Source organism: Agelaius phoeniceus, chromosome 6 (assembly GCF_051311805.1).
Source record: "Agelaius phoeniceus isolate bAgePho1 chromosome 6, bAgePho1.hap1, whole genome shotgun sequence".
Taxonomy (NCBI): domain Eukaryota; kingdom Metazoa; phylum Chordata; class Aves; order Passeriformes; family Icteridae; genus Agelaius; species Agelaius phoeniceus.
In genome coordinates, this window is record NC_135270.1 from 10,315,766 (window position 1) to 10,339,773 (window position 24,008).

General features: G+C 49.4%; 1 protein-coding gene across 6 annotated transcripts in view; it reads left to right on the plus strand.

Annotated features, from left to right (window-relative positions):
• DAGLA (diacylglycerol lipase alpha) overlaps nt 1-24,008 on the plus strand; it is a 56,687-nt gene that overhangs the window by 16,346 nt on the left and 16,333 nt on the right. For 5 of the 6 annotated variants that reach the window (XM_077179686.1, XM_077179687.1, XM_077179688.1 and 2 more), the window contains 11 exons: nt 8,536-8,674; nt 9,298-9,509; nt 11,443-11,544; nt 11,994-12,132; nt 15,363-15,450; nt 18,885-19,019; nt 19,704-19,781; nt 20,572-20,696; nt 21,635-21,791; nt 21,990-22,073; nt 22,193-22,270. In XM_077179686.1, coding sequence (XP_077035801.1) covers nt 8,580-8,674; nt 9,298-9,509; nt 11,443-11,544; nt 11,994-12,132; nt 15,363-15,450; nt 18,885-19,019; nt 19,704-19,781; nt 20,572-20,696; nt 21,635-21,791; nt 21,990-22,073; nt 22,193-22,270 — 1,293 coding nt within the window. In that variant the 5' untranslated portion in view covers nt 8,536-8,579. Of the gene's footprint in view, nt 1-5,598; nt 5,877-8,535; nt 8,675-9,297; nt 9,510-11,442; nt 11,545-11,993; nt 12,133-15,362; nt 15,451-18,884; nt 19,020-19,703; nt 19,782-20,571; nt 20,697-21,634; nt 21,792-21,989; nt 22,074-22,192; nt 22,271-24,008 lie in introns of those variants that run through there. The other variant, XM_054634473.2, reaches the window with a different exon arrangement.

A 24,008-nucleotide genomic window follows, 5' to 3' on the forward strand; every position in this document is an offset into this window, starting at 1 on the left:
AAGGAGGCTGAGCTGATAAGCATTCCAGGGTGGAGTAAAACTGTCAGGAATTTGCGAGGATTGTAGTGGAAAATAGCTTTCCCTAAAGAAATGAGGCTCCATCCAAAATTCTCCTTGTGTAATTACTGGTCACCTCTTGGATTTGCCCTGGCTGGCTTAATCCAGCCCTTGGAGTTTTGGCTATAAATAACTCAGAGGCTGTGTGCTTTCCAACCAGGAATTACCAAGTTCTGTGTGTAGCTGTGGGATATTCCAACAAAACCAAGGATCAGTGATTCCCAGTAAATATATCCAGGGAGCTGTTGTTCCACACCTGGGAGAGCAGATTTGGGATGCTGGGAGCATTTATTGCTGTATCCATCACCTCATCCGGGTATTCCTTTTGTGTTCCCTACCCCATTCAAACCAAGCTTTACTTGTTGTAGGGGATTTTATTCCCCTGTAGAACACGGAGTTCTGTTTGAAATCCCAAATTAATTGGAATTTATTACATTTTCCCCCGTGGCAACTTGGCCGTTATTTTTGCCCGAGCTCGGAGTGGTCGGGAAGCTGCCCGTGGGCTCTGCAGGCACAAACTGTGGGTGGAATTGCGGAGCTGCCGGCATCGAGACAACGATTGGGGGTTGTTTTTAACTCCATTCCTGGCAGCACATTGGGACTGTGTGTGACAGTTCCTTCTCCACTCCCAATTCCTGAAAAAGTGGTGGCTTCCCTTGTTTCTCAGCCAGGTGTTTGTGCAGGCTTTGGATTTTCCATAGGCTGAGGAGTTTGGAGCTCTGGAGTTAAGGTGTGCTCTTGTCGAGGTCAAGGAGAAAAGTCCTGGGAGTCTTGGAGGTGTGAGTGAGGCTTTCCCATCCCTTTCCAAGCATTATTCTCCCTTTCATTTGGGCAGCTGGAGTATTTCACAGTGATCCCTGTCTTTATAAACTTATCCCTACAAACCTCTTCCTTTATGCCCAGGGATGGTTGCTGAGGTCTGGAATTAATAAAGCCCTGTGGATCCTTCACCAAGGGGGACATGGATGTGCTGGACCGTGTCCAGGGAAGGGTTTGGAGCACAAGGAGCAGCTGGGGGAGTCAGCCTGCAAGAAATGAGGGTCAGGAGGGATCTTCTCACTCTTCACAAATCCCTGACAGGAGGGGGGAGCCGAGTGGGATCAGGCTCTGCTCTCAGGGAATAAGTGGCAGGATGAGAAGAAATTGCCTCAAATTGCACCAGGGGAGGTTTAGGTTGGATATTAGAGAAAATTCCTCAATGGAAAAGGTCTTAAAGCATTGGAGCAGGCTCCAGTGGTAGAATCCCCATCCCCAGAGGGATTTAAAAGCCATGTGGATGTGGCATTTGGGGATATAGGATAGAGGTGGCCTTGGAAGTGCTGGAGGAATGGTTGGACCCGATCTTGGGTGGCTTTTCCAGTCCTAATGGTGATGCTGTGGACAAATCCTGGCCCATGGGGTGGTGCAGGGATATCCAGTGGAGAGAAGCGTTGGTATGTGCAGTGTCACTGGTTTCTAGGACTGGGATCCCTGGGAACAGTCTCAGAACTGGTCCCAGTTGTTAGGAGGAGGTTCATTCCAAAGTGGAGAATTTCCTTGTTTCTTTTAGATTCAGTGAATCCCTTATCCTGCTTTTAACTGGGAACAATGGCTGGGAGTGGCACCTTTGGGATTTGTCCATCCTCTTGCACTAAATCCATTAGGGTTTGCAAGATAGTCCCATTTTTCCTGAAAACTCCACTGCTGCGGTCAAGTCCATGCCAAGGAGATGCAGACTGGAGTCTCCTTATTAAAAATTAATCATTCCCAATGTAACAGAAAGGAGATGTCGTGCATGTTTGAGGGAAATGTGGGATTCATGAGGCCTGTTTCTACCCAAGGCAGGAGAGTTTGGAGTTACAGAAAAAGGGGATGAATTTAACCGAGGAGAACACGCACCTTGTTGTGTTTATGGCAAAGGGGCTTTGGGAAGGAATCTGAGGGAGGAGTGAGGTGGGATGGAGATGGAGATGGATCACTGCTGGGCCATCTGGGAAGTGGCTACACTGATCCTGTATCCCTCACCATTGCAGCTACAAGGAATTTATTCCAGGATTTCGGGGTTAAACTAGTGGGCCAAACAGGTAAGTTCTTGTTCCCTGTGTTTTGAAGGTCAGTTGGTACTCCGAGATTATTTTGGGAATTTGTGTCAGTGGGCAGTGCTGGAGTTCCAGATCCAAGCTGATCCCATTAGTTCTGTCCCGATGACATTGTGGAGGTGATTGTGGTGCCATGGCCTTATCCTGAGGGAGACACATCCAAAGTGTGCCAAGCCACAGGAGGCTCTTTGAACCTTTCCTGTCTCCAAGCTTCATTCCCTGGCTCTGCTGCTGACTCTTTTTATTCCATTCTCCTTGGAAAATGGGAGATTATCAAGGAGAATCTTCAAAGTAGCCATGAAGATATCCCAAAATTCTAATCCCCGTTGATTTTTGCCAGTGATCTCTGCCTGGGATTTGCTTATAAATATGGTTCTTAAATGTTCCATGAATCCATGGAATATTCCTTAAAGTAGAGGTCTGTTCCCTTAATCACCTCCGGTGAGGGCAGAGCTCTCCTCACAAGCTTCCGGCAGCTGCTGTGCCTTCTTCCCCCTGGGAAGAGCTTTCCCTGCAATTCCTGTAGGCACTGCTTGCAGCAGATACTTCCTGCCCCTTGGAAATGGCAGAAAGGACTTGCCTTCCTTTGGTGCCATGGAATTTTTCCCCTCTTGGTATTCAATCCTGGAATGGTTTGGTTTAGAAAGGACATCGAATGCTCATCCCATTCTACCCCCTGCTGTGGACAAGGACACTTCCCACTATCCCAGGTTGCTCCAAACTTTGTCTAGTCTGGACTTGTCATTCTAGGCTTGAGGCAGCCACAGCTTCTCTGGAAAATCCATTCCAGGGCCTCACCACTCTCACAGGGAAGGATTTCTTCCCAATATCTAATCCAAACCCACGCCATGTAAGTGGGAAGCCATTTCCCCTTGTCTTGTCCCTCCATGCCCTATTCCAAAGGCTCTTTCCAGCTCTCTTGGAGCCCCCTTAGGCACTGGAAGAGGCTCTAAGGCTCCCTGGAGCCTTCTCCTCTCTGGGCTGAGCCATCCCAGCTCTCCCAGCCTGGCTTGAGAGCAGAGCTGCACCATGCAAATTCCTCTGGCCAGCTTCAGGACATTCTGTATGGATATCACCCATCCCCCTTCTCCCTGGAAGGCGAGAACAATTCCCAGATTGTGAGAAACCAACTCAGAAACAGAAAGAGCCTCATTAAAAACCCTTCAGAACAGCTGGATGGGGCCTGATGGGGTTGGATCCAAGCTGGAATTGATGATTTCCGTCAACTCCAGTAAGTGCTTGATGGGAACGAGAAGGTTCTGAGAGCTGCAAGGGAATGATCCAGCCTGAAATGGGAAGCCCATATTCCATGTGGGACATGTTGGTGAGGGAAGGAAGTATTTGGGGTGACTTGATGGGACCACAATTCTGTTGGTTAGGGAAGTGAACTGTTTGTTATCCTGCAGAATGAAAAAGCAGCATGCAGCATCCATGCTGTGCCCTCAGGACAGGTGTCTCCAGCACCTGGGCAAGGTGACCTGGATGTGCTCTCAGGGAGAAGGGAAGCACCTCTGCTCTGGAACAGAAAATCACTCCTGAGGAAAAGCTGCTATGGGAGCTGGCAGGACACAAAGCTCCTTTGGTTTTGGTTTTCCAGCTCCATTTCCTCAGAAGTTGAGCTGGGAGCTGGCAGGCCTGGACTTGAACTTCCCAGCAGGGGACAGCAGGTTGGGACTGGGACATTCCTGGGGAACATAGTGACATTTCAGCCAGAGAAAGAGATCGTGGGAGGGGCAGCATTCTGGGACATGGTGCTGGATTTCTGTGGAACAGCATAGGGCTCTGTCCTTTAGCAACACCTGCAGCCATCCACTGAGACCTACAAATCCAATCTTTTTGGTGAATTCTGTAGCCCTGAGCAGTGAAGGCAAACATCTGGCTTGTTTAGAGGGAATTTCCTTGGGTGAGTCACCCTGGAGAACTCTGGAATTTGCAGAGGCCAGCTGGAAGAGGGTGCTGGCAGAGATGAGATGGGATTGCTTTGTCATACCTGGGTCTTGTGAAAGTGCCATCAGGTGCCTGAGGGAAAAGGTAGGGAAGGAATATTGGGATAGTAGGGCTTCCTCCATGCAGACATCCCCAGGGATCTGGCAGAGGGAGAAAAAACTCCCAGCAGGTCTGATTTCAGCCTGGGTTTGTCCTCCCATGTTTTGCTCTGAACAGCAGGAGGTCGGGAACAAGGAGAGGTTTTGGGCAGATGGAAGTGGGAATCCTGAGTTAGCCTGTGGATGCAGGGATGGGGAATTGTAGGGGGTTGTGAACTTGTGGATGCAGGAATGGGGAATTGCAAAGGGTTGTGGACCTGTGGATGTAGGGATATAGGGAATTGCAGGGATGGGGATTTGCAGGGGGTTATGAACCTGTGGATGCAGGGATGGAGAATTGCAGGGAGTTGAAAGTATGTGGATGCAGGACTGGGAATTTGCAGGGGGTTGTGAGCCTGTGGATGCAGGGATAGGGAATTTCAGGGAAGGGGATTTGCAGGAGGTTATGAGCCTGTGGATGCAGGGATGGAGAATTGCAGGGAGTTGTGAACCTGTGGGTGCAGGGATGAGCAATTGCAGGGATGGGGATTTGCAGGGGGTTATGAGCCTGTGGATGCAGGAATGGGGATTTGCAGGGATGGGGAATTACAGAGGTTTTTGAACCTTTGGATATAGGAGTGAGGAATTGCAGGGGGTTGTGAGCCTGTGGATGCAGGGATGAGGATTGCAGGGGGTTGGAGCATTGGGCTGTGTGGGTGCCTCGGGAATCTGCGATTCTGGGAGCTTGGAGCAAATCCTGCCTGGATTTGGGTGGAGGGAGTGGGTGACTCTGGGGGTGTTGCTGTGGTGTGGGTGGGCTCCTGGCATGCAGGATCCAGGCACAGCCTTTTTCCTTCAGCTTTATTTCCTGGTGTACTTTTCCCTAAGGAGGCTCATGTCAGATGGGATGGGCTGTTGGATTAGCCTAAGTCTCCGAGGTTTAGCTGGAATGTTTTCTCACTGTAGCGTTTTTCTCCCTTGCTCTTTTCCCTAAGCCTTTCCCTACAGACAGCTAATTCTCCCCTTCCCCCACATCCTGTCATAGCCCAGAGCATGTCACAAGGAATTAACGGCTGGAAAGGCCGGGAGAGGCTCCTCTGGAACAGTCTCTCCTTTCTGTGCCCGGGGTGGCCCCCTCTGTGTGTCCCTTTTGTGTCCCATCCAAGTCCCCTCCCCCTGGCCATTCACTGGGAGAGTCGGTGGCCAGGAGCCTTTCCCAGCCCGATGCCATGGCTGTGTCCGAGGGCTCCCGGCAGCGCTCCCGCTTTCTCGGTGGGAAGAGGGAGGAGGTTTGTGTCGCTCCAGGGTTTTCCTCCTCTCCCGGCTCCGCATCTCTGACAGCATCGCCCGCTCTCGCTCCCAGTCCTCCTTCCCACAATCCACGTACAATCTCCTCAGAATAGGGATGATGTCACTTCCTTCCAGAGGGTGCTGGGGGGTGTGGAAGGGGGGAGTCACGACCTCTGGCTCTCGGCATTCCCGGTGGATAAATGAGGTGCAGGGAAGGGAGTTGCTCTGAGGATGATGCCCGGCTCTGTCGGCAGGCAGATCCCAGTTCCCACGCCGTGCTTCCCTTTGCCGAGTGGGATTTTCAATGGCTGCAGGAAGAGTTTGCTCTTCCCTCCTGAGCTTGTGATGCCTGTCTCCCTGGATATGCACTTTTCCTGAAATACCCTTCTGGGAGAGAAGGATGCGCAGCGGCTGGACCACATGCCATGTAAGGTTCCTGCTTCCCTAGGTCTTGCCCGGCTCTGAGGGGGCTCCTTGTGCATGTACTTCCCTTATTTCAGTGTTGGGAGCTTGGGGCTGCTGGTGCTGGGATTCAGCTTTCAAGATCCTGGGAATGTTTGGCTCTTTCCAGCAGTTTTAGGGACAGTGTGAGGGTTCTTGCTGTCACAGAGCTGGGGTCAGTGGTCTCAGGGCTCTTTGCACTCCAGCCTTCCGGTCCTCCCAGTTCCTCTGCTGGATTATATCTTCAGCATCTTAAAGCAGTTCCTGGGATATGCTGTGCTGGCATGAAGCTGAAGAGTCCTCACAGTGAGAGCTTTTTTTGGTGGGTTTTCCAGTCTCAGGCCTTCCGTCATCTCCCTCCTTTCCAAAGCAGGGCAAAGCCCCAAACCTCCTGGTTTAAATTCAGGAATCTTTGGGAATAAATTGGGAATGTTCCTGCCCTGGGAGCCTGGTAAGTGGAGTGACAGTTCCACAGTGAGTATTCCCGTATGTGACAGTGAGTGACAGGCTTCTCCGCTCTGTCCCCATCTGTTGCCGTGGATAAGGAATCCACATTGGATATTTGTTGCTGTCATTGATACCCTGCTTCTCAAACTGGGAGAGGGTGCTGGGAACTGGGAGAGCCCAACTGGAGGGGTGGAAGAGTTCCGGAAAGCGCGTTGGTGGGATGCAGCCGAGGGATGACGGGAACGGAGCTGGGCTGGGAAGTGCAGGAGGTGTATCCAGGGTTTGTGATATCCCAGCTATCCTGGGTGGTGAATGACAGGCACGATGGGGATGGGAGGGAGTCTCCAGATGGCCAGAGAAGTGAAGGTAGAGCTGCAATGTACCCAGTGCTCTGATTATTCTGTGCTGAGGAAGTGGGAATCCAAATGGTGTTGGAATTTTGCATTTGCTTTGTTTGTGGAATGGAGCATTTCCTTCAACTGAGTGACAGGCTGGAAGCGGCCTGTTAACTATGGAATCTCCTGGAATTTGAGGGGATTGTGTAGGTTTTCAGTAATGGGTGCTCGAAATGGGTTGGAAGATCCATCCCAGTGGCTGTGGGTGTCGGCACATGAGAGGAGACTCTGGATTTGGGATATTCTGGGGAGTGGTGAGGTAACCACACCTGACTGCTGGGTTGGATTTAGTGGGACAGAGCAGGAATTGGTGCCATGGGCTGTCTCAAACCCAACATTTGTGTTATCTGGAAGGTTCAACTTAGTTTAAATCATGGGCAACCTGGACTGGTGGGAGCTGTCCCATGACAAGGAGATGGAACTGGATCGTCTTCAAGCTCCCTTCCTATCCAAGCTATGCTGGAATTCTATGGATGTCCTCCCCTTTCTAATTTGTTTTACCCACAGCACTAAATTAGGGGCATCATATCCAAGTGTGGGGTTTTTTTTCCTGGTACAGGAAGCATTGCAGGTGATATTCTCTTGGGAATGCTCTTGGAAATCCTGTTGTAAGTAATGGATGAGGTCACTTGGTTGTTTGCTGTTGGGTTCCCGGAGGCAAAAATCCAAGAGCACTTAGGGATTTGCAAGTGAAGCTTTGGAACAGCATGGCCACCGCAGGGCATGGCTGGAACACTCCAGCAGCAGTGCATGCATGTGGGAATTGGGAGGTTGGTGGAGTTGGGAACTGAGATGGACCAACTGGGAGAGCTTGGAGCAGAGAGGCACAGGTGAGGTGGAGCATTCCCTGCTAGCACAGGTAAGAAGTGGGACAGGGATTAGGGCATGGAAAGAGGGACGGGACTAATCCTCCAATCCAGAAATCCCTGGTGTCTGTGGAAAGAGTGCAAAGACACCATCCTGGATTTGACAAAACCAAGGAAAATTCCTGGTAGTGGGTCATGTGTTGAGCCAGGAAGGCAGGAGTGGGATAAGGTGTGCTGCCAGAGTCCCTCTGGAGCAGTTTGGAGTACGGCCAGCTGGGATGGAGTGGGATGGCTGTGTTGGAGGAGGCTGGAGCGCCCTGTGCAGTCTCGTGACTTTGCACCACTCCTGTTTCTATTTTCCAAAGGGTTTGGGAAGCCCTAAAAATAGGAGCACAAACAAAACCCAGGGAGGAACAGCAGCTCCTCAGTCTTCCACCTTGGAATTGGTCGTGCCTGTCAGGGCCGGTGCGGATGCGACGGAGATGTGGAGCTGGCAAGATGTTCCTGCTGGTCCAGGGGGAGATCTCCTAGGAGCCAATATTCTCACTGAAAGTGCTGTTGGGAGCCAGTCTATAGTTCCCCAGATGCTGTCACTGGCTGTTAATGGATGTTTTGGCTTCCTGAGCCAAGTGTGGGGGGGAGAATTGTTGGACAACAACAGCCTGGCAGCAGGTTTGTGCATGGAAAAACACAGTAACAGGGTTTTCCAGAGATTTGAGGCCAGGATGACCTGTCCCAAATCCCACAGTGGCTGCTCACCATCACAGCCTAACAGGATTCCAGGTAATCCCATGAAGTGGATCTGGATGAGTTACACACCGGCTTCACCTAATACTTCCCACTCCTTCAAATCCCAGCCCTCCTTCCCGAGCATGCCATGCCCCCTGGTGCTGGAAGGAAGCAGCTCAGGGATAAACCAGGATGGCTCCCAGGTTGTGGGGCTCTCCAGAGGGGGCTGGAGAGGCTCAGCAGCAGCTTTGCTTCCATTCTTTTCCAGGAGGTGAGTGCTGTGCCTGCTGAACTTCCCAGGACCCGCCAGCCATGCCAGGGATTGTCGTGTTCCGCCGGCGCTGGTCTGTGGGCAGCGATGACCTGGTTCTGCCAGCCGTCTTCCTCTTCCTCCTTCACACCACCTGGTAAGTGAGAAGGGCACAAGGATACTTGGAATTCACCCAGGAATTCTTCTGGCTATTTCTGGCATGGCTGGAAATTCTCCCTGCGCTTCTACATGGGGCCAGAAAGTTTGGTTGGGGCATTCCTGATGAACACCATTTTTCCAACTTCTATTTTTGTAGCTTAGCTCTGTTCCAAGTTCTAGCCTAGTTCCAAAGAGCCTGACCAGAGCTTCTTGTTATCCTCCTGTGCCGCCTAAGATTCTCCTCTGGAATTTAGGACCGTGTTTCTGTACAGAAGCTCAGGAAAAACAGGCATGGAATTCTGGAATGGTTTGGGTTGGAAGAGGCCTTAAAGACCATCCAATTCCAACCCCCTGCCATGGGCAGGGACGGCTCCCATTAGGTTGCTCCAAACCCTGTCTAACTTGGTCTTGAACACTTCCAAGGGATGTGGCAGCCACGGAGTGGCAAATCCCACGGGATAATGTGGCATGGATGAAATGGTTCTGCTGGGGGTAACAGGGCCTCTGGATGGCTTGGGGGATTTGGGGCCCAAATGAAGAATAATGTAAGGGGCTGTGGGACACTGAGGAGGGAAGAGCTGTGGGATATTCCATGGTTTCCTTGGCTTTCCTGCCCGGCAGGTTTGTGATTCTCTCGGTGGTGCTCTTCGGGCTGGTGTACAATCCCAATGAGACGTGCTCCCTGAACCTGGTGGACCACGGCCGGGGTTACCTGGGAATCCTGCTGAGCTGCATGATCGCCGAGCTGGCCATCATCTGGCTCAGCATGCGCGGGAGCATCCTGTACACGGAGCCGCGGGATTCCATGCAGTACGTCCTCTATGTGCGACTGGGTAAGCGGCCGGAGCCTCCACGCTTCCCTGTGCTCTGCCCTGGAGCCTCCTCTCCCTGCCTAGTGGGGCTCCTCTGGCACGGCCAGATGGCTGCCAAGATGTGCCGTGCATCCCGATGAATCCATAGGCTGCGCCTTGTCACGGCTGTCAGACTGGCAGGCGATGTCCCAAATAGCCTCCTTTCCCTCTCGTGGAATCTGCTCCCCTTCTGTCTCTCTTTCCCCCCACTACGTTTTCCAAGGATAGAGGCATAAATCCCAAAGGTTCTGACCCCCAGGTGTTGCCTCTTGACTCACCTGATCCATCCCTCCAGGCACTGGGAGGAAAAGAGGTTTTCCACCTGCTCACTCCCTTTTTCTTCCTATAAACAATTCCTGTCTTGCTCCCTCTCCAAAAACTAGAGCAGGGAAGAGAATTATTCCTTGATCCCTCATTCCCTTTTAGCTTGTTTTCCCTGGATTCTGTTGCCTTCCAGGTACAGAAATTTAATCAGATTTTTCTGTGCCAAATGAAAGGTTTTAAGAGAAAAAGCTTTGGGGATGCAGAGCCAAATCCATTCCAAACAAATCATCCATTTGCATCCCTGCTTTTTGCCGGGTTGTTTTCCTGCAGAATCCACTAAAATAAGGATAACCTTGCTTGAAAGCTCAGTCTGGAAGACTTGGAATGCTCAGTGCAAGTCATTAATGCAAACAGCAAACAAATCTCCCTCTCCAGCTTCCCAGCCAGTCTCCCTGGGGAAGCAGTTTGTTAAAACCGGACTAAGTGGGGCAGAGGAGGTAGGGAGAATCAAAAGAAAGGTTTTTCTGCCCCCCAAAACATCCCTTCTTCTTCCTTAAACTCTCTGTGTGCTCAGGACTGGGATTTCCTCTGGATTTTGGGTCTTGTATTCCCTTTTTCCTGGGTATTTTGCTCCTGGTGGTTGATCAGTTGTGCTGATGGAAGTGGGAGCGTGACCAGTGTGTGGGCAAGGTCCATGTGACTATCCCAATTTAAGCATGTGCTGTTTAATGCAGAGGAATTTAGGGAATTAACTCTAATGTGAACCTGGGAATGTCTCATCCCTGCTCCTGCTGCTCCTGTCCTGCAGCAGGCAAAGGGGAGAGGAGCCAAGGGAAGCAAAACCTAACTCAGGCATAAATTGGGTTCATCAGGAACCAGTCCCAGCCCTGATTCCTTGCCCAGGAAAGCTCTGTCTCCTGGAACTGGTCTTTCCAGGTCTGTAGCAATGCCACTTATGGAAAGATTCCATGCCAGCAGGAGATAAGGAGGGTGAGTGGGATAAGCCAGGCTGGATTTAGTCTCAGCTCCACCAAAACTTAGGCAATCCCAAGCAAGGTATTCACCTTCTCCACACCTGATTGCCCACATGTTCTTTGGAATTCTGGGGAGAAGGTGGGAGGATGGGCACTTCAGAGCAGGTTCCCAGCTTTCTTGTTCCAGGGAAGCACTGTTAATCCCCAGTTTCTAGTTTGCTGTCAGTCAGATGCAAAACTGAGGAGCTCCTTAGGCGCTGTCTCCTTGGAACTGTTATGGGAAGGGCTGCAAAGGTGCTGAGAATGTTTGCTAAGCATAGTGAGCAGGATTAATCCTGGATCCACACACTCACATATTTTGGATCCGTGAGTCAGGCCAGCTGTCTGAGGTAGTTAAGGTTTGGGTCCTGTCATTCCTGCTGCCTCAGGGAGTCTTTCCAGCAGCGTGGGAGGAAGGTCTGGATCTCTGATTCATACCTGTGACACAACCAAGGGCGCTGACCCCTCCACAATCCCATTTTTTCGGAGTTGTTTGGAACATGTCACACTTTAGGCTCATCTCCTTACACATGCCCTTCCAAAGCATTTTTATACCTATTCCTTGTGAGAAAATGGGGAGAGGAGCTCATCCTTAGGGAAAAGGCTGCTGTCATCCACGCCGTTCCCGTTTTTTCCAGCGATCCTGGTGATTGAGTTCGTGTACGCCATCGTGGGCATCGTGTGGCTGACACAGTACTACACCTCCTGCAACGACATCACAGCCAAGAGTGTCACCCTGGGTACGGAGCGGGAATGTGGCCTGGGAGCATTCCGAAGGATTGGCGGGCATTCTTCATTCCCCTGTGCCGATTGACTCTGGGAAGTGGCTGGGAGCTGTCAATGTGGGGCTTGTTTTCCTGTTTATTGCTCGGAACAGTTGTTCCATTCATCCGCCTGTGCTGCCGGCGCTCAGGCAGGGATCTGTGTTCCCAGGGAAGGGCAGTCTGTAAATTCCGCTTTTGCCCTTCAGAATGGCTTTACTGTTTTCCTGGAAGCCTTTCCCAGTCTCCTGGTGGGGATGATGTTAATGGTGCAGTCCCGGATACTCAGGGAGCATTTAATGGCCCCACAAAACAGCCGGAAGACTCATCCAGCTGTGGCTTAAAAGCCTTTCCAGAGGATTTCCTTTTGGGGTGGGAAGTAAGGGCTGGAGAGCACGTGACTCCTGGTTTGGTTTTTTTTTTTTCAGGAATGGTGGTGTGCAACTGGGTGGTGATCCTGAGTGTGTGCATCACTGTGCTGTGTGTCTTCGATCCCACGGGACGCACCTTCGTCAAGCTCCGCGCCACCAAGCGCCGGCAGCGCAACCTAAGGACCTACAACCTCAGGTGGGGCAGCATTCCGTGGGATCCCAGAATTCCAGGGTGCCTTGGGTGCAAGGGACCTTAAAGATCATTGAATTCCAACCCCCTGTCATGTGCAGGGATGCTTTCCACTAGAAAAGGTAGCTCCAGCCCGGCCTTGGGTGCTTCCAAGGATGGGGCATCCACAGCTTCTCTGGGAAATCCATTCCAGGGACTCACCACCCTTACAGGGAAGCATCACTTCCCAATATCCCATCTGTCCCTGCCCTCTCTCTGTCAGTGGGAAGCCATTTCCCGTTGTCCTGTCCCTCCAGCCCCTTGTCCAAAGTCCCTCTCCAGCTCTCTTGGATCTTTAAGATCTCTCCGGAGCCCTCTTTTGTCCAGGCTGAACATTCCCAGCTCTCCCAGCCTGTCTTCAAACAGACTGAATTTCCTTTCTATCCAAGAACACAAAGATTTAAGGAAAGAACCAATGAAGGGTGTCAGCATTACCAGTGCTGTGTTCTTACGGCTACAGGCACCCAAAATCCTCCTCAAGCCAGGGAATTCCAGGATGGTTTGGGCTGGAAGGGATCTTAAAGCCCTTTAAGCCATGGGCAGGGACACCTTCCATTCACCAGGTTGTTCCAAGCTCTGTCCAAGCTGTCCTGGAGCACTTCCAGGGATGGGGCAACTACAGCTTCCCAGGGCAAGGTTTCTGGAAGGGTGTCCTGCTTTTTTGGGATCTTGCCCTTCTCCTTGCCTTGCTGCAGGGACCATTCTGCTCCACTGAAGGGGATTTTGGGAGGATGCAGCTCCCTGTCAGGTGCTGTGTGTGAGCACCTGTATCCAAAGGAGGCAAAGCCATGCAGAATCCAGCTGGATTCTGCCTTAATTACTGGATTTGTGGATCCTCATGGACCCTGCTGACCACAACAACCTGTTTGTCTGTATCCCATAGCAGCGTTTTCCGTGGAAACAGTGAGCATGTGCTTAAATTTTCCTTACTTCGAGGCAGCATCTCCTTCCAAATCCCCTTTCTTCCTTTTTTTTCCTCTCCAAAATCCAACCTTTTGCCCTGAGGTTTCTCCTATTTAGTCTTGGCCAAGGAACAATTCCATTTGTGTTGGCAGTTGAATCTTTTAATTAAGAGTTGATTCCATCTTGGAGCTCCCCAGATGGGGAGAGAAAAAGCTTTTTTTTTCACCAAGCAAAGCTTTTTCTGAAGGATTTTTTCCAGTAGGGGACAACACAAACAGGCTTTGTTTCCTTTGATTTGTGACTGTCCTTGAGGAATGTGGCTTTGGCGGGCATCGGGATCCAAGGGATAAAAAATGAGGCTTTCAAAAACCACTCCATAAATATCCCATTTTTCATTGGGTTTGTGTATTTTTCTGTATTCCAATGACTTGGAATGATGTTCCTTTAGAGGGGAAACTGGGCTTTTCTAAGGATAGTGCATCAGGTTCTGTGAGAAGGAGCCTGGGTTTTTTTGTGGAATGCCAGATATTCCTCTTGACCTTTCCAGTGTGTTACAGTGGCCTGAAATATTTGGAATTAGTGCCTAGCATGGTGATTGCTGCTTGGAATCAGGACATTCCCAGGAAGATATGAAGGATGATACTGTGGATGTAGTACTGCATCCAAGGAAACAATTCTTTCCTGTGAGAGTGGTGAGGCACTGGAATGGTTTTCCCAGAGCAGTTGTGGCTCCTCCATCCCTGGAAATGTCCAAGGCTGGATGGGGCTTGGAGCAATCTAGGGCAGTGGGAGCTGTCCCTGCCCATGGCAGGGGCTGAAACTGGATGAGCTTTGTGGTCCTTTCCATCCCAAACCATTCCAGAATTCTGTGATGATTTTTCCAAAGCAAATCCAAACTCCACAGCTTGCACAAGTAAATTCAAACCAACCCCAAAATTCTCTCCTCTGTGGGGAATTTTGAGATCCCAGAAAGCTGAGTGAAGGCCTTTCTCCCTTGGCTGGGTTTTTCCCTCCAGGCCTGCAGTATTTATGGACAGCTTGTTCCTGCTCTTCATGGATTTTCCCTCTGGAAAGGGAATGTTAACAGCTGTTAACAAGCAAACGCTGTGGGCTATGATGTGAAAAACAAACATCAAATGTGACTGTTCACTGCTCAAACAATTGTTTCCAAAGGATACATTCCCAACTTCTCCCTCTTGCTGAAAGAAATCCTTTCCAAGGAATAGATGAGGAAGTTCTCTGCCTGGCTGGATTGTGTCCCACGGTGGTTTTCCTTTCCCAGTGGCATCGTGGTGTGTGTGGGCTGGGAAAAAGAAACAACCCAATAAAAGGCTTAGCTTGCTGTGCCAAGGCTTTTCCATGGAGCTTTGGAGCTCCTACTGAACGTTTGGAAGTTAGGAAGAAAGAATTTGGGAAAAGATGGAGGGAAAACAGCTCAGAGTACACTTGGTTGTTGAACACAACCAGGGAAATTCTGGAGTTCTTTGGAATCTGGGGGAGCAAAGCCCTGCTGCCACTCATATTCCCATTCCTCTTCTGAAAGGTTATGGAGAGCTGTTTTCAGATACTCAGGCAGGAGCTGATGGATCCCTGTGGGGATCTGCTCCTTCCATTTCAAGCAAATATTCCTTTGCCAGCATCTTTTTCTTCCAGGTGCAAACCACTTTCTGGGCTTGGGCTTATCCTGATGGGATACCTTGCCAGAAAATGGAGTGATGTTTTATTTTGGATTGCTCTGACCTGGAAGAGGAGCTGTGGACTTCAGGGAGCTTGGCACTCTGGCACGGAGTCAGTCCCTATTTCTATGGCAGGGGGTGGAACACAGTGATCCTAAAAATCCCTTCCAACCCACAGCATTCCTTGATTTTGTGATTGGGAAAAATTGCATGTCTGAAATGCTCAGGGTCTCTTGTGCCATTCCCACTCCCTCACCCTGAGTTAACTTTTTCCTCCTGAGTGGTTGCACATCCTGGCACATGGAGCAGCTGCCAAATTGCAATGGGAACTTCATTCCATGCATCCCAATCAGGCAGGATACCAGGTATCCAAACACAGTGCTTGATCCTGTGGGTTCACACTTCTCTGGAGCATATCCAGGGAAGGGAACGGAGCTGGGGCAGGAGCTGGAGCACCAGGGATGGCTGAGGGAGCTCGGGGGCTCAACCTGGGGAAAAGGAGGACTGGGGGAACCTTACCCCATTTTTCCAGGGACAGCACAGGCTGTGCCACTCCATGTTGGATCCTACACCATGTTCTGCCTCTCCTCACATTCCTGCTCTCCCCTTTATTCCCAGACACCGCCTGGAAGAGGGACAAGCCAGCAGCTGGACACGAAGGCTCAAGGTGTTCCTTTGCTGCACACGGACAAAGGACTCCCAGTCGGTGGGTACCAAAACTCTCCTGTTGGGAATCAAAATATCAATGGGAGGAATCCCTGTTTTCCCTCAGGTTAGGGTCACATTTGGCAGCACTTCCTGGGCAGCTCCTGTTTCCCTTTATCAGCCCCTTCGTGAGCACTTTCTCCTGTTGTTTACATCAGTCTCACACCCTTAAGGAGGAGGATTTGGAAATGGGAAAACAAAAACCTGGAAGAATCACCAAAATCCTTCTGGATCTCCTGACAGTCAAAAACTGTCCAATCCATAGATCCACGTGAAGGTCACTGGGAATTTTTGTGTGCTGCCATTGGGATTTTCCCTTGCTGTTCTCTGGCAGGGAAGGGTAAAGGCTTTGAAACTCCTTCCCCCAAAGTTATTCCATTCTCCTTAGAATCACTAGGAGCAGGTTTGTGCCTGAGGGTGGAATTCACCAGCATTCCTGAGGATCTGCTGGAGAGGCAAGTCAAACTTTGGTGCTGAAAAATTGCTTTTGATTTAACTAAGTTAGTTAAAATTTCTGAGGATTTGAGGACTCCTGAAGGAGCCAGCAGAACCAGGGAATTGTTCCCAAAGGGAGGAGAAAGTCATAAAAATCAGGAGATTTGTGTACTTGCAGACACTGAGCTCTGAATTAGTTACAACCTCTCAGGGAAAAAGCTGGGATTTATCAAGGACATTCCAACAAAACCAGCAGTGGCCAAAAAATCCGCCCAGACGTTTAACTCCAGTTAGAAGGGCATGGAAAATGACAGGGAAAACACCAAGGGACCGACCACAGCCGCCGTGTCCTCACTAAATATAGCCCAGAGTTCATGCTCCAAAAGGATGCAGCAGGAAAAGGAGCACATTGGAAGGGATGTGAACGTGGAGAGGAAGAGAAATGAGACTGGGATTGAAAGCTCCAAAGGGAAAGTGGAAAAATAAAGGAGAGTCAGGTGAACGTTTGTTCTTCCCAGGTGATGGATTGGATTAGCAGCTTCTCTTAGGGAGTGCTGTGGAATTGTCCACAGGTGCAGCTTCCAGAGTATGGAAGGCTTCAGGAATTGTCACAGCCCTTGTGCAGAAGTCCAGCACTGTGTCTCAGAATGCTGCCCCTCCCAGGATTCCTTTCCCTGGCTGAAATGCCACCATGTTCCTTGGGAATGTCCTTCTGGGAAGTTCAAGCTCAGGCCTGCCAGCTCCCAGCTTATCTGCTTGGGAAATCCATCTGGAAATCCATCTGGAAAACTGAGACCAAGGGAGCTTTGTGCTCTGGCAGCTCCCACAGCAGCTTTTCCTTGGTGCTCCAGAGCAGAGGCTCTTCCCTTCTCCCTGAGAGCACATCCAGGTCACCTTGCCAGAGTGCTGGAGACTCCTGTCCTGAGGCACAGCATGGATGCTGCATCCTGGGAGAGGGAGCCCTGACAGGCACCTGAATGCCCTGAACAACTCCCATTTTATTCAGGATTGCAGAGTATTCCAAATATTTCGAGTTCTTTTTAACAAACTTTCCATTTTGCAGTGACTGTTTCTCTTTTTTGTTAAGCTTGGAATAAAAGTGGATTCCAAATGCCTCACATTCCTCGTGCTGTTGAATTTCCACTTTACATCCAGCTTTTGAGCAATTTCCAGCCTCTTTTCTCTGCAGGAACAAGCCCTGACGTTGTGTCCTGGCATGGCAGCGTGTGGAATGAATGAGCACGTAATGGATCAGAAATGAATCCATTGCTGCCCATCCCAGACCCCATGGAAAAAAAAAAAAATGTATCAGCAGAAGATTATTGTCCTCTGGGCTAGAAAAGTGTTTTATGGGATGGACATGGCTTTGGGGAAAGGATCTGGGGTGAAGTCTGAAGCCTCAAAGCCTTCAGGGTTTGTAGCAGAGCACTCCAGGTGGACAAACAGGAATAATGTCAGGTGTTCCCACAGAAAGCTGTTCCTTTGGAGCGGAAAATATGCACTGAACTTCCATCAGGGCCTTTTTTGTCACAGCATCCAGGGCTGTAGCTGCCACTTTGGATTGATGGGTGTTTGTCCTATTTCCTTTGGAGGCTCTTGGCATTTCTTGTGAGCTCACAGGAGCCATGCTAGGATTGATGAGGTCAGGATTTCAAGGATACTGCGGTTGGAATGCCGTTGGCTTTCCAAAGGCACTGCTGGCACAGAGAGTTGGCACCTGGAGCCCCAGTTCTTAATGGGGATTTAACTGGCTTTTGTGGGGAAGTGAAAAATGACAGAAAGTCATCCCACATGCCAGGAGTTTGGCAGGGATAAAAGGATGTAGGTCATTCCTGCAGGGAAGAGAAGGGATTTACTGTCTTGATGGTCAAAGAACGGAGAGGAGAAATCCCGTCCTGGAGTGCTCAGGGTTTCCACAACACTCCGGTCTTGTGGGTTTTGATGCTGGATGAAGGATACTATGAAAACACAGGGTAAAGGTTCAGGTAAGGCTGTGATCATCCTTGTAGGAAAAGTTTTGGATGGCAGGAGTCAAATATGGATCATTGGTGGGTACAGCTCCACGTTTTGTTGCTCCAGCCTCTGGATCATCCTTGTCTTTAGGCTGGAGTAATGACAGGTCAGCACTGGCCCACATTCCAGCCCCTCTCCAGCTTCCCAAAATATTCTCCTGTAAGGTCTTGGGTTTTTTTTTTCCCTGTAGCACAGAGCAAAAAGTGGAAAAAGGACATTTCTCTTCAAAATGCCTTTGTCCCTCTGCTTCAGGACTTTGCTTGACCCTGTCAGGTCACTTCCATTTCTCTCCCTCCTTTTTTGGGTTTGGTCACCTTCATTCCTGGGAATTCTGCATTCAGTGTCTCAGATTTTACTTTTCATGCCTTTTTGCTTGGGTGTCATCCAAAATAAACCTGGAAAAGCCTGGCAATATGGGCAAAAGGATCTCAGGTCTGGGATAAATTTGGGGAAAGGTTCCCAGGTTTGGGTTAAGTTTGGACAACAGGATCTCAGGTCTGGGATAAATATGGGAAAAAGGATCCCAGGGCAAAGTTTGAGTTGAAGAGACTCTTAAATAGGACAAAATTAGTGTTTTTTCCTCATGGAATGCCTTTATTCTGCTTTAGAGGAGAAAAGATGACTTTGAGGTAGCACTGGATTGGGATTTGCTTGGTTTTCATTCCATTTTCTCTATTTGGTTGAATAGAGAGAGCCAAAACCATTCCCTTTCTCTCCCTGTGTCCTCTGTGAGCTGTTTGGATGTTGAGGTGCCCACACACGGCACAAATCCAGCCCCTGAGTGGGACTGTGGAAAACAAACAAGACACAATAATCATGTGATTAGTCCAGATCTGGCATTCCCTGCAGGAATCTTGTGCCTGTTTTGGAGGCTGAGCTCCAGAAACGAGTCCAGTTCTCACTTTGTGTCCTGTTTTGAGGCTTCCCACACCCAAACTCCTCATCCTCCTCCTCCTTCTCCAAGCCCTCTCTCCCTGGCTTTTGCAGGATGCCTACTCGGAGATCGCCTACCTTTTTGCGGAATTTTTCCGGGACCTGGACATCGTGCCCTCCGACATCATCGCGGGGCTGGTTCTGCTGCGGCAGCGGCAGCGCGCCAAGCGCAACGCCGTGCTGGACGAGGTGGGCAAACCTGGCAATGCCTCCAGTCCCAGCTGCTCTGGGATTCCCTGGGAAACAGCTGCAGGGCTCTGCCCACCTCATCTCCGGGCTGTTCTCGCTCGCTGAGGTGGGAAAGAAAAATCATGGCAACTTCAGCAGCTTTCCATGAGTTTTTTCCCTGTCAAAGGGTTCAGCTGGTGCTGAGGGAAGTCTGGAATCTGGATTGATCCTCTCCAGGCAGGTGACACAGGAGGTCGTCTTGATGCCAAAACACCTCCAAGGGGGTTGTAGGTACTTGGAAGTGAATGGGAAGATTACTCCCACTGTACAAAGATATGGAGAAGACTCCAGCGATCTGCAGGGGGAAAATTAATAAAATTTCCAAAATTCCTGAATTTCCAAGCCGCTATTGAGGTTTGCAGGTTGTCAAGACAGTAGGAAATGGATTTATTTTATTGGAGTTTTTCCCTTGATTTGGGAGTCAGGAAAAATTCCCAGTTTTCTGAGCTGCTGATGAGGTTTGTGCATTGTCAGCCCAGTAGGAAATTGATTTATTTTAATGTTTTTCCCGCCTTGAGTTGGGATTCAAATCAGGCAGGAGTAAAACTATTGGAAGTATTTGAGGGGCCTGGTTGGGATATTTGAGAGTGGATTTTTGTCTTGCTGTCACACAGAGGAATTTTTCTGTGTATTTGTGGCTTCCAGGCAAACAATGACATTTTAGCTTTCCTGTCTGGAATGCCAGTGACCAGGAACACCAAATACCTGGATCTGAAGAATGCGGTAAGTCCCTGGGATGTGGAATCCTCCAAACCCACCTGTGATCCTTGTTTTCTTTTCCTCACTGGCTTCTCTTATGCCTTTCTGCCCCTCTTTGAAATAATCCAAGAAATTCCATGAGAATGGAATAAGACTTGGAGGCTTGATGAGGTGATATTGCTGCAAGAGAGTCAGCATTGTTACCCCTGATTTAGTCCAGATTTTGATTCATCCCTGATTTTGGTTTATCCCTAATTTATCTCTGATTTAGAGTTGTCTGATTTATCCCTGATTTTGATTTATCCCTGATTTTGATTTTCCTGCCAAATTTCCACCCCCTTATTATCCCCCTGCCATTTCCCCCTTCAGCTCTTCCTCCTTCTGATTTCTCTCTGATGTTTCTCTGATTTTCCCCTCTGATTATCCTGCTGTGTTTAACTCCAACCCCCGATCCAGCTCATTGGAATAACTGAGCTTTTATAGGATGCAACTGCTTCACATTGGCTTTGTGGCCCTCTCCAGGCATCCTTTGGCCTGCTGGAGAGGGGATATTTAGGGAGCTCATTTCCAAATCTGCAGGAAGCAGCTTCCTTGGCAGCGTGGTGGGATACCCCAGAGAATTCCTCAGGAAATCAGGCAGAGGAATCTTTGGGAGGGGGTGGCTCTTGCCTGGCATCCCCACCTCGCTCTCCTCAGTCACCACAGCGCAGCCGGGAGAGGGGGCTGGCACTCAGCACGTGCCTAACTGTGGAAAAAGGGAATGGAGGGGGAAATTCCAAGAGATGGCAGGCTCAGGGAGTACCGTGTCTTCCAGCAAGAGATGCAGCGGTACCGGGAGGTGTGTTACTACATGCTCTTCGCCTTGGCTGCCTATGGATGGCCCATTTACCTCATGAGGAAGCCCACATGTGGACTCTGCCGCCTGGCCAGATCCTGCTCGTGAGTGCCCACCCTCATTCCTTTTTTCCTGCCTGGTTTTCCCATGTTTAGAAATACCCTTTGTTTTTCCCCACGTTTATTTCATCCCCTTGGTGCTTCCTCCCTGCTCAATTTCTTTTCTGCCTTTTTTTCCCCGTGTTTTTTCTTTCCATCTCTCTGGGCTTCATATTCCAAAGGCTTTCTGAATCCCTTCCAGTTCCTAGTACGTAAACCAGCCTGTCCTCTGCTCCATTCTCTCTGGAGCACGGAACAGCCAGCAGAGACAACTCACCTGGCACAACACCAAGTCCAAAAAGAGCTTCTTGGAGCTCAAAAATCAGGGAGTTCACATTTGGGTCCTGATTAAAAGACCTCCAAGATTTGCCTGGCTTGGGCTGTGCTCCCTCAGATTAATTGGATTTTTCCAGCTCAGAATTTTTGCCCCGGTGCAAGGGTTTGTTTCCAGCTGCCAGAATTCTGTCACTGGATTCAATTTGGGGACGAGCTTTTGGCACTTCCTGGGAGGAATGTGATTACTTGGGAATACTTTTATTTGTGAGAGAGAAAGAAGGAAAATCAACCTGTGCTTCTCTTTTTATTTTGGGATGATTCTAAACCCGTTTTTTCCCTAAAAATAAACCTGGAGCTCGGTTAGTGTTGGCTTTTCCATGTTGAGGCACTGGAAAACTGTGCTTCCAAGGATAGTATCCTTTGAGGAGCCATCCCATCCCATAATCCTTGGATTCCTTGGGGACTGGCTGCATTGTAGCTCTCTCTGGTGCTCAAAAGGAAAACTGCACCTGATCCCAGATTTTGAGGCTGTTTCATGGTTTTATCCTTCACTTGGCACTCGCTGCCGCCATTGGGATGAGGTTTGGAGGGCCCGCCTTTCCCTTTCCTCTAGGAATGCCACTCCAAATCCAGCCTTTTCCCCTCAAAGCCGCGCTGCTTCCCCGCAGGTGTTGCTGCCTGTGCCCGTCGCGGCCGCGCTATGCTCCCGGTGTCACCATCGAGGAGGACAATTGCTGTGGCTGCAACGCCATCGCCATCCGCCGCCACTTCCTGGACGAGAACATGACCTCCGTGGACATCGTCTACACTTCCTGCCACGACGCCGTAAGGACAACCCCAGACCCCCTTCCCAACGGGATTTACCCTCTTCTGGCTCTACTGGGACAAAGAAGGGAAATGAAGCCTTTTTCTCTTCTATTTCCATCAAAAAATTCTGTTATTTGGACACAAATCCTGCCATATGCTCTGTCTCCTTTTCCCCAAGGATACTCCAACAGGAATGTGTCTCCTGATCTCTTGCAGGTTTACGAAACCCCTTTCTACGTGGCTGTGGACCATGACAAGAAGAAGGTGGTCATCAGCATCCGGGGAACTCTGTCCCCAAAAGTAAGTGGGATATGCAGTGGCCTCATTGGTGGGTATTCCAGAGAGTTGCAGCCCTTCCCAGTTTGGAATCCTGATTTGGATTTGACTCACCTGAAGCAAGGTGACTGCTTTTCTTCCAGGATGCCCTGACGGATCTGACGGGGGACGCGGAGCGCCTGCCAGTTGAGGGGCACCATGGAACGTGGCTGGGACACAAGGTGGGGAAAACAAAGGGAAAACAATTCCAAACCAAACCAAACCCCATGGATTTTTAAAATTATTTCACTTTTTAATTATAAACCCCCAAATGGTCTTAATTACTTGAAAAAGAAGTTACAGAAAGGGCTTTGAGGTGTTAAATAATTAGTGGGAACAGTTAAAATCACTGGGCGTGTAATTAAAAACTCCGTGCATTTAGAGAATTCCAAATTCGGAAAGGCATCGTGGAGACCCACAATGAAATTCCTGGAGCCACTCAAACGACTTTTTCTTCCAACGACCTTTAAGGAATTTTTCAGTCAAAAGCCTGAGAATGTGCTTAAAATTCTGCTGTGATGGGAATGTCCTCAAAGGATACTGGCAGGACTCAGATCCATGAAATTAGACGGGTGCTCTGTGTCTGTGAGCAGCTCTGGGCTGGCTAAATCCATTTATTCCAGAGCTGACCTTTGCCCCTGTCTGGCAAAGGAACGACGTGCTGAGTTTTTAAGATGATCAGGAATTTGGCAGCTTCCAAAGCTGCAGTGCCAAGCTGGGCAAGGAAAATCCAGAGTGGAGGTTGGAAGGAACAGAGCAGCTGCTGGAAGTGCTGCTGGGGGGAAGGAGGTGTTGCTCAAGGTGGGATGTGGAGCTTGGAAGTCCTTGGAAGCCATGAGTTGGGAACTCCAGCTTGCCTCATGGTGTCCTGCTGGAATACCAAACCTCTTCTCTCTGCTTTAGGAAATAGAGTCATGGAATCCTGGGATAGTTTGGGTTGGAAGGGATTTTACAAATCCTGTTCTAACCCCTGCCACAGGCTGGGACACCTTGGAGGATCCTGGATTAATGAAAGGTGTCCCTGCTCATGGGACTGGGATGGGCTTTTAGGTCCCTTCCAATCCAAACCACTCCAGAATTCCATGATTCAATGAAAATCCAGGAATAATAGATCCTTGCAGAAATTGGCTTTGCTTTTGATCTTTATATGAAAATATTCCTCCACTGGCGACTTCCATGAAACATTATCAGTTTATTCCCTTTGTTCCAGACAGAGCTTTTATTTGTCCTTTGTGTTATTTCTTTTTTGGGATTGATGCCAGGAGAGAAATATTCACTTTCTCTGGCATTATTATCAATATTAATCTGCAGACAATAATGTGCTGTTGATTCCCAAGGGAAAACTAAGGGAGATAATGGAATTTTAAATGCATTTTTAATGTCCAGGAGTCAAGTTTAATATCCAAACAAATCCAATGTCTCACTTACACATTTAATTTGGAAACAAGGACTTGGCTACGTGGGAGCTTTCCCAGGATTTGTTTCATTTGGGGTGTTTTCCTGCTAATTCTGTCCCACCCATCCCCGGGGGTGTCTGTCAGCCATCCTAAAATTCCAAGTCTTGATGTTTACATGAAATTTTTTATCACTCCACAGCTCCAATGTCGCAATTAAAAAAAATATTTATCAGGCCTCTGAGCTATTCTGGATCAAAAAAATAGAGCTGAAACTAAAGTTTAGGGATTAGAATGCAAAAAAAAAAAAGGGATTATAACTCAAAGAAGAATCCAACTTCACTATTTTTACAATAAACTCCACTGATTTTATAACAAAGTTAATTTAAAAAATAATCCTCAGCCAAAGGGGTGAATCCAGATTTAATTGTTGAACTCCCAGGACAAAGTTAGTGAAAATAGGATGTTACAGAGCTTTGTTTCCTGGTGTTGAGCCAACCAGGAGGACAAGGAGCTGCTGGAAAGT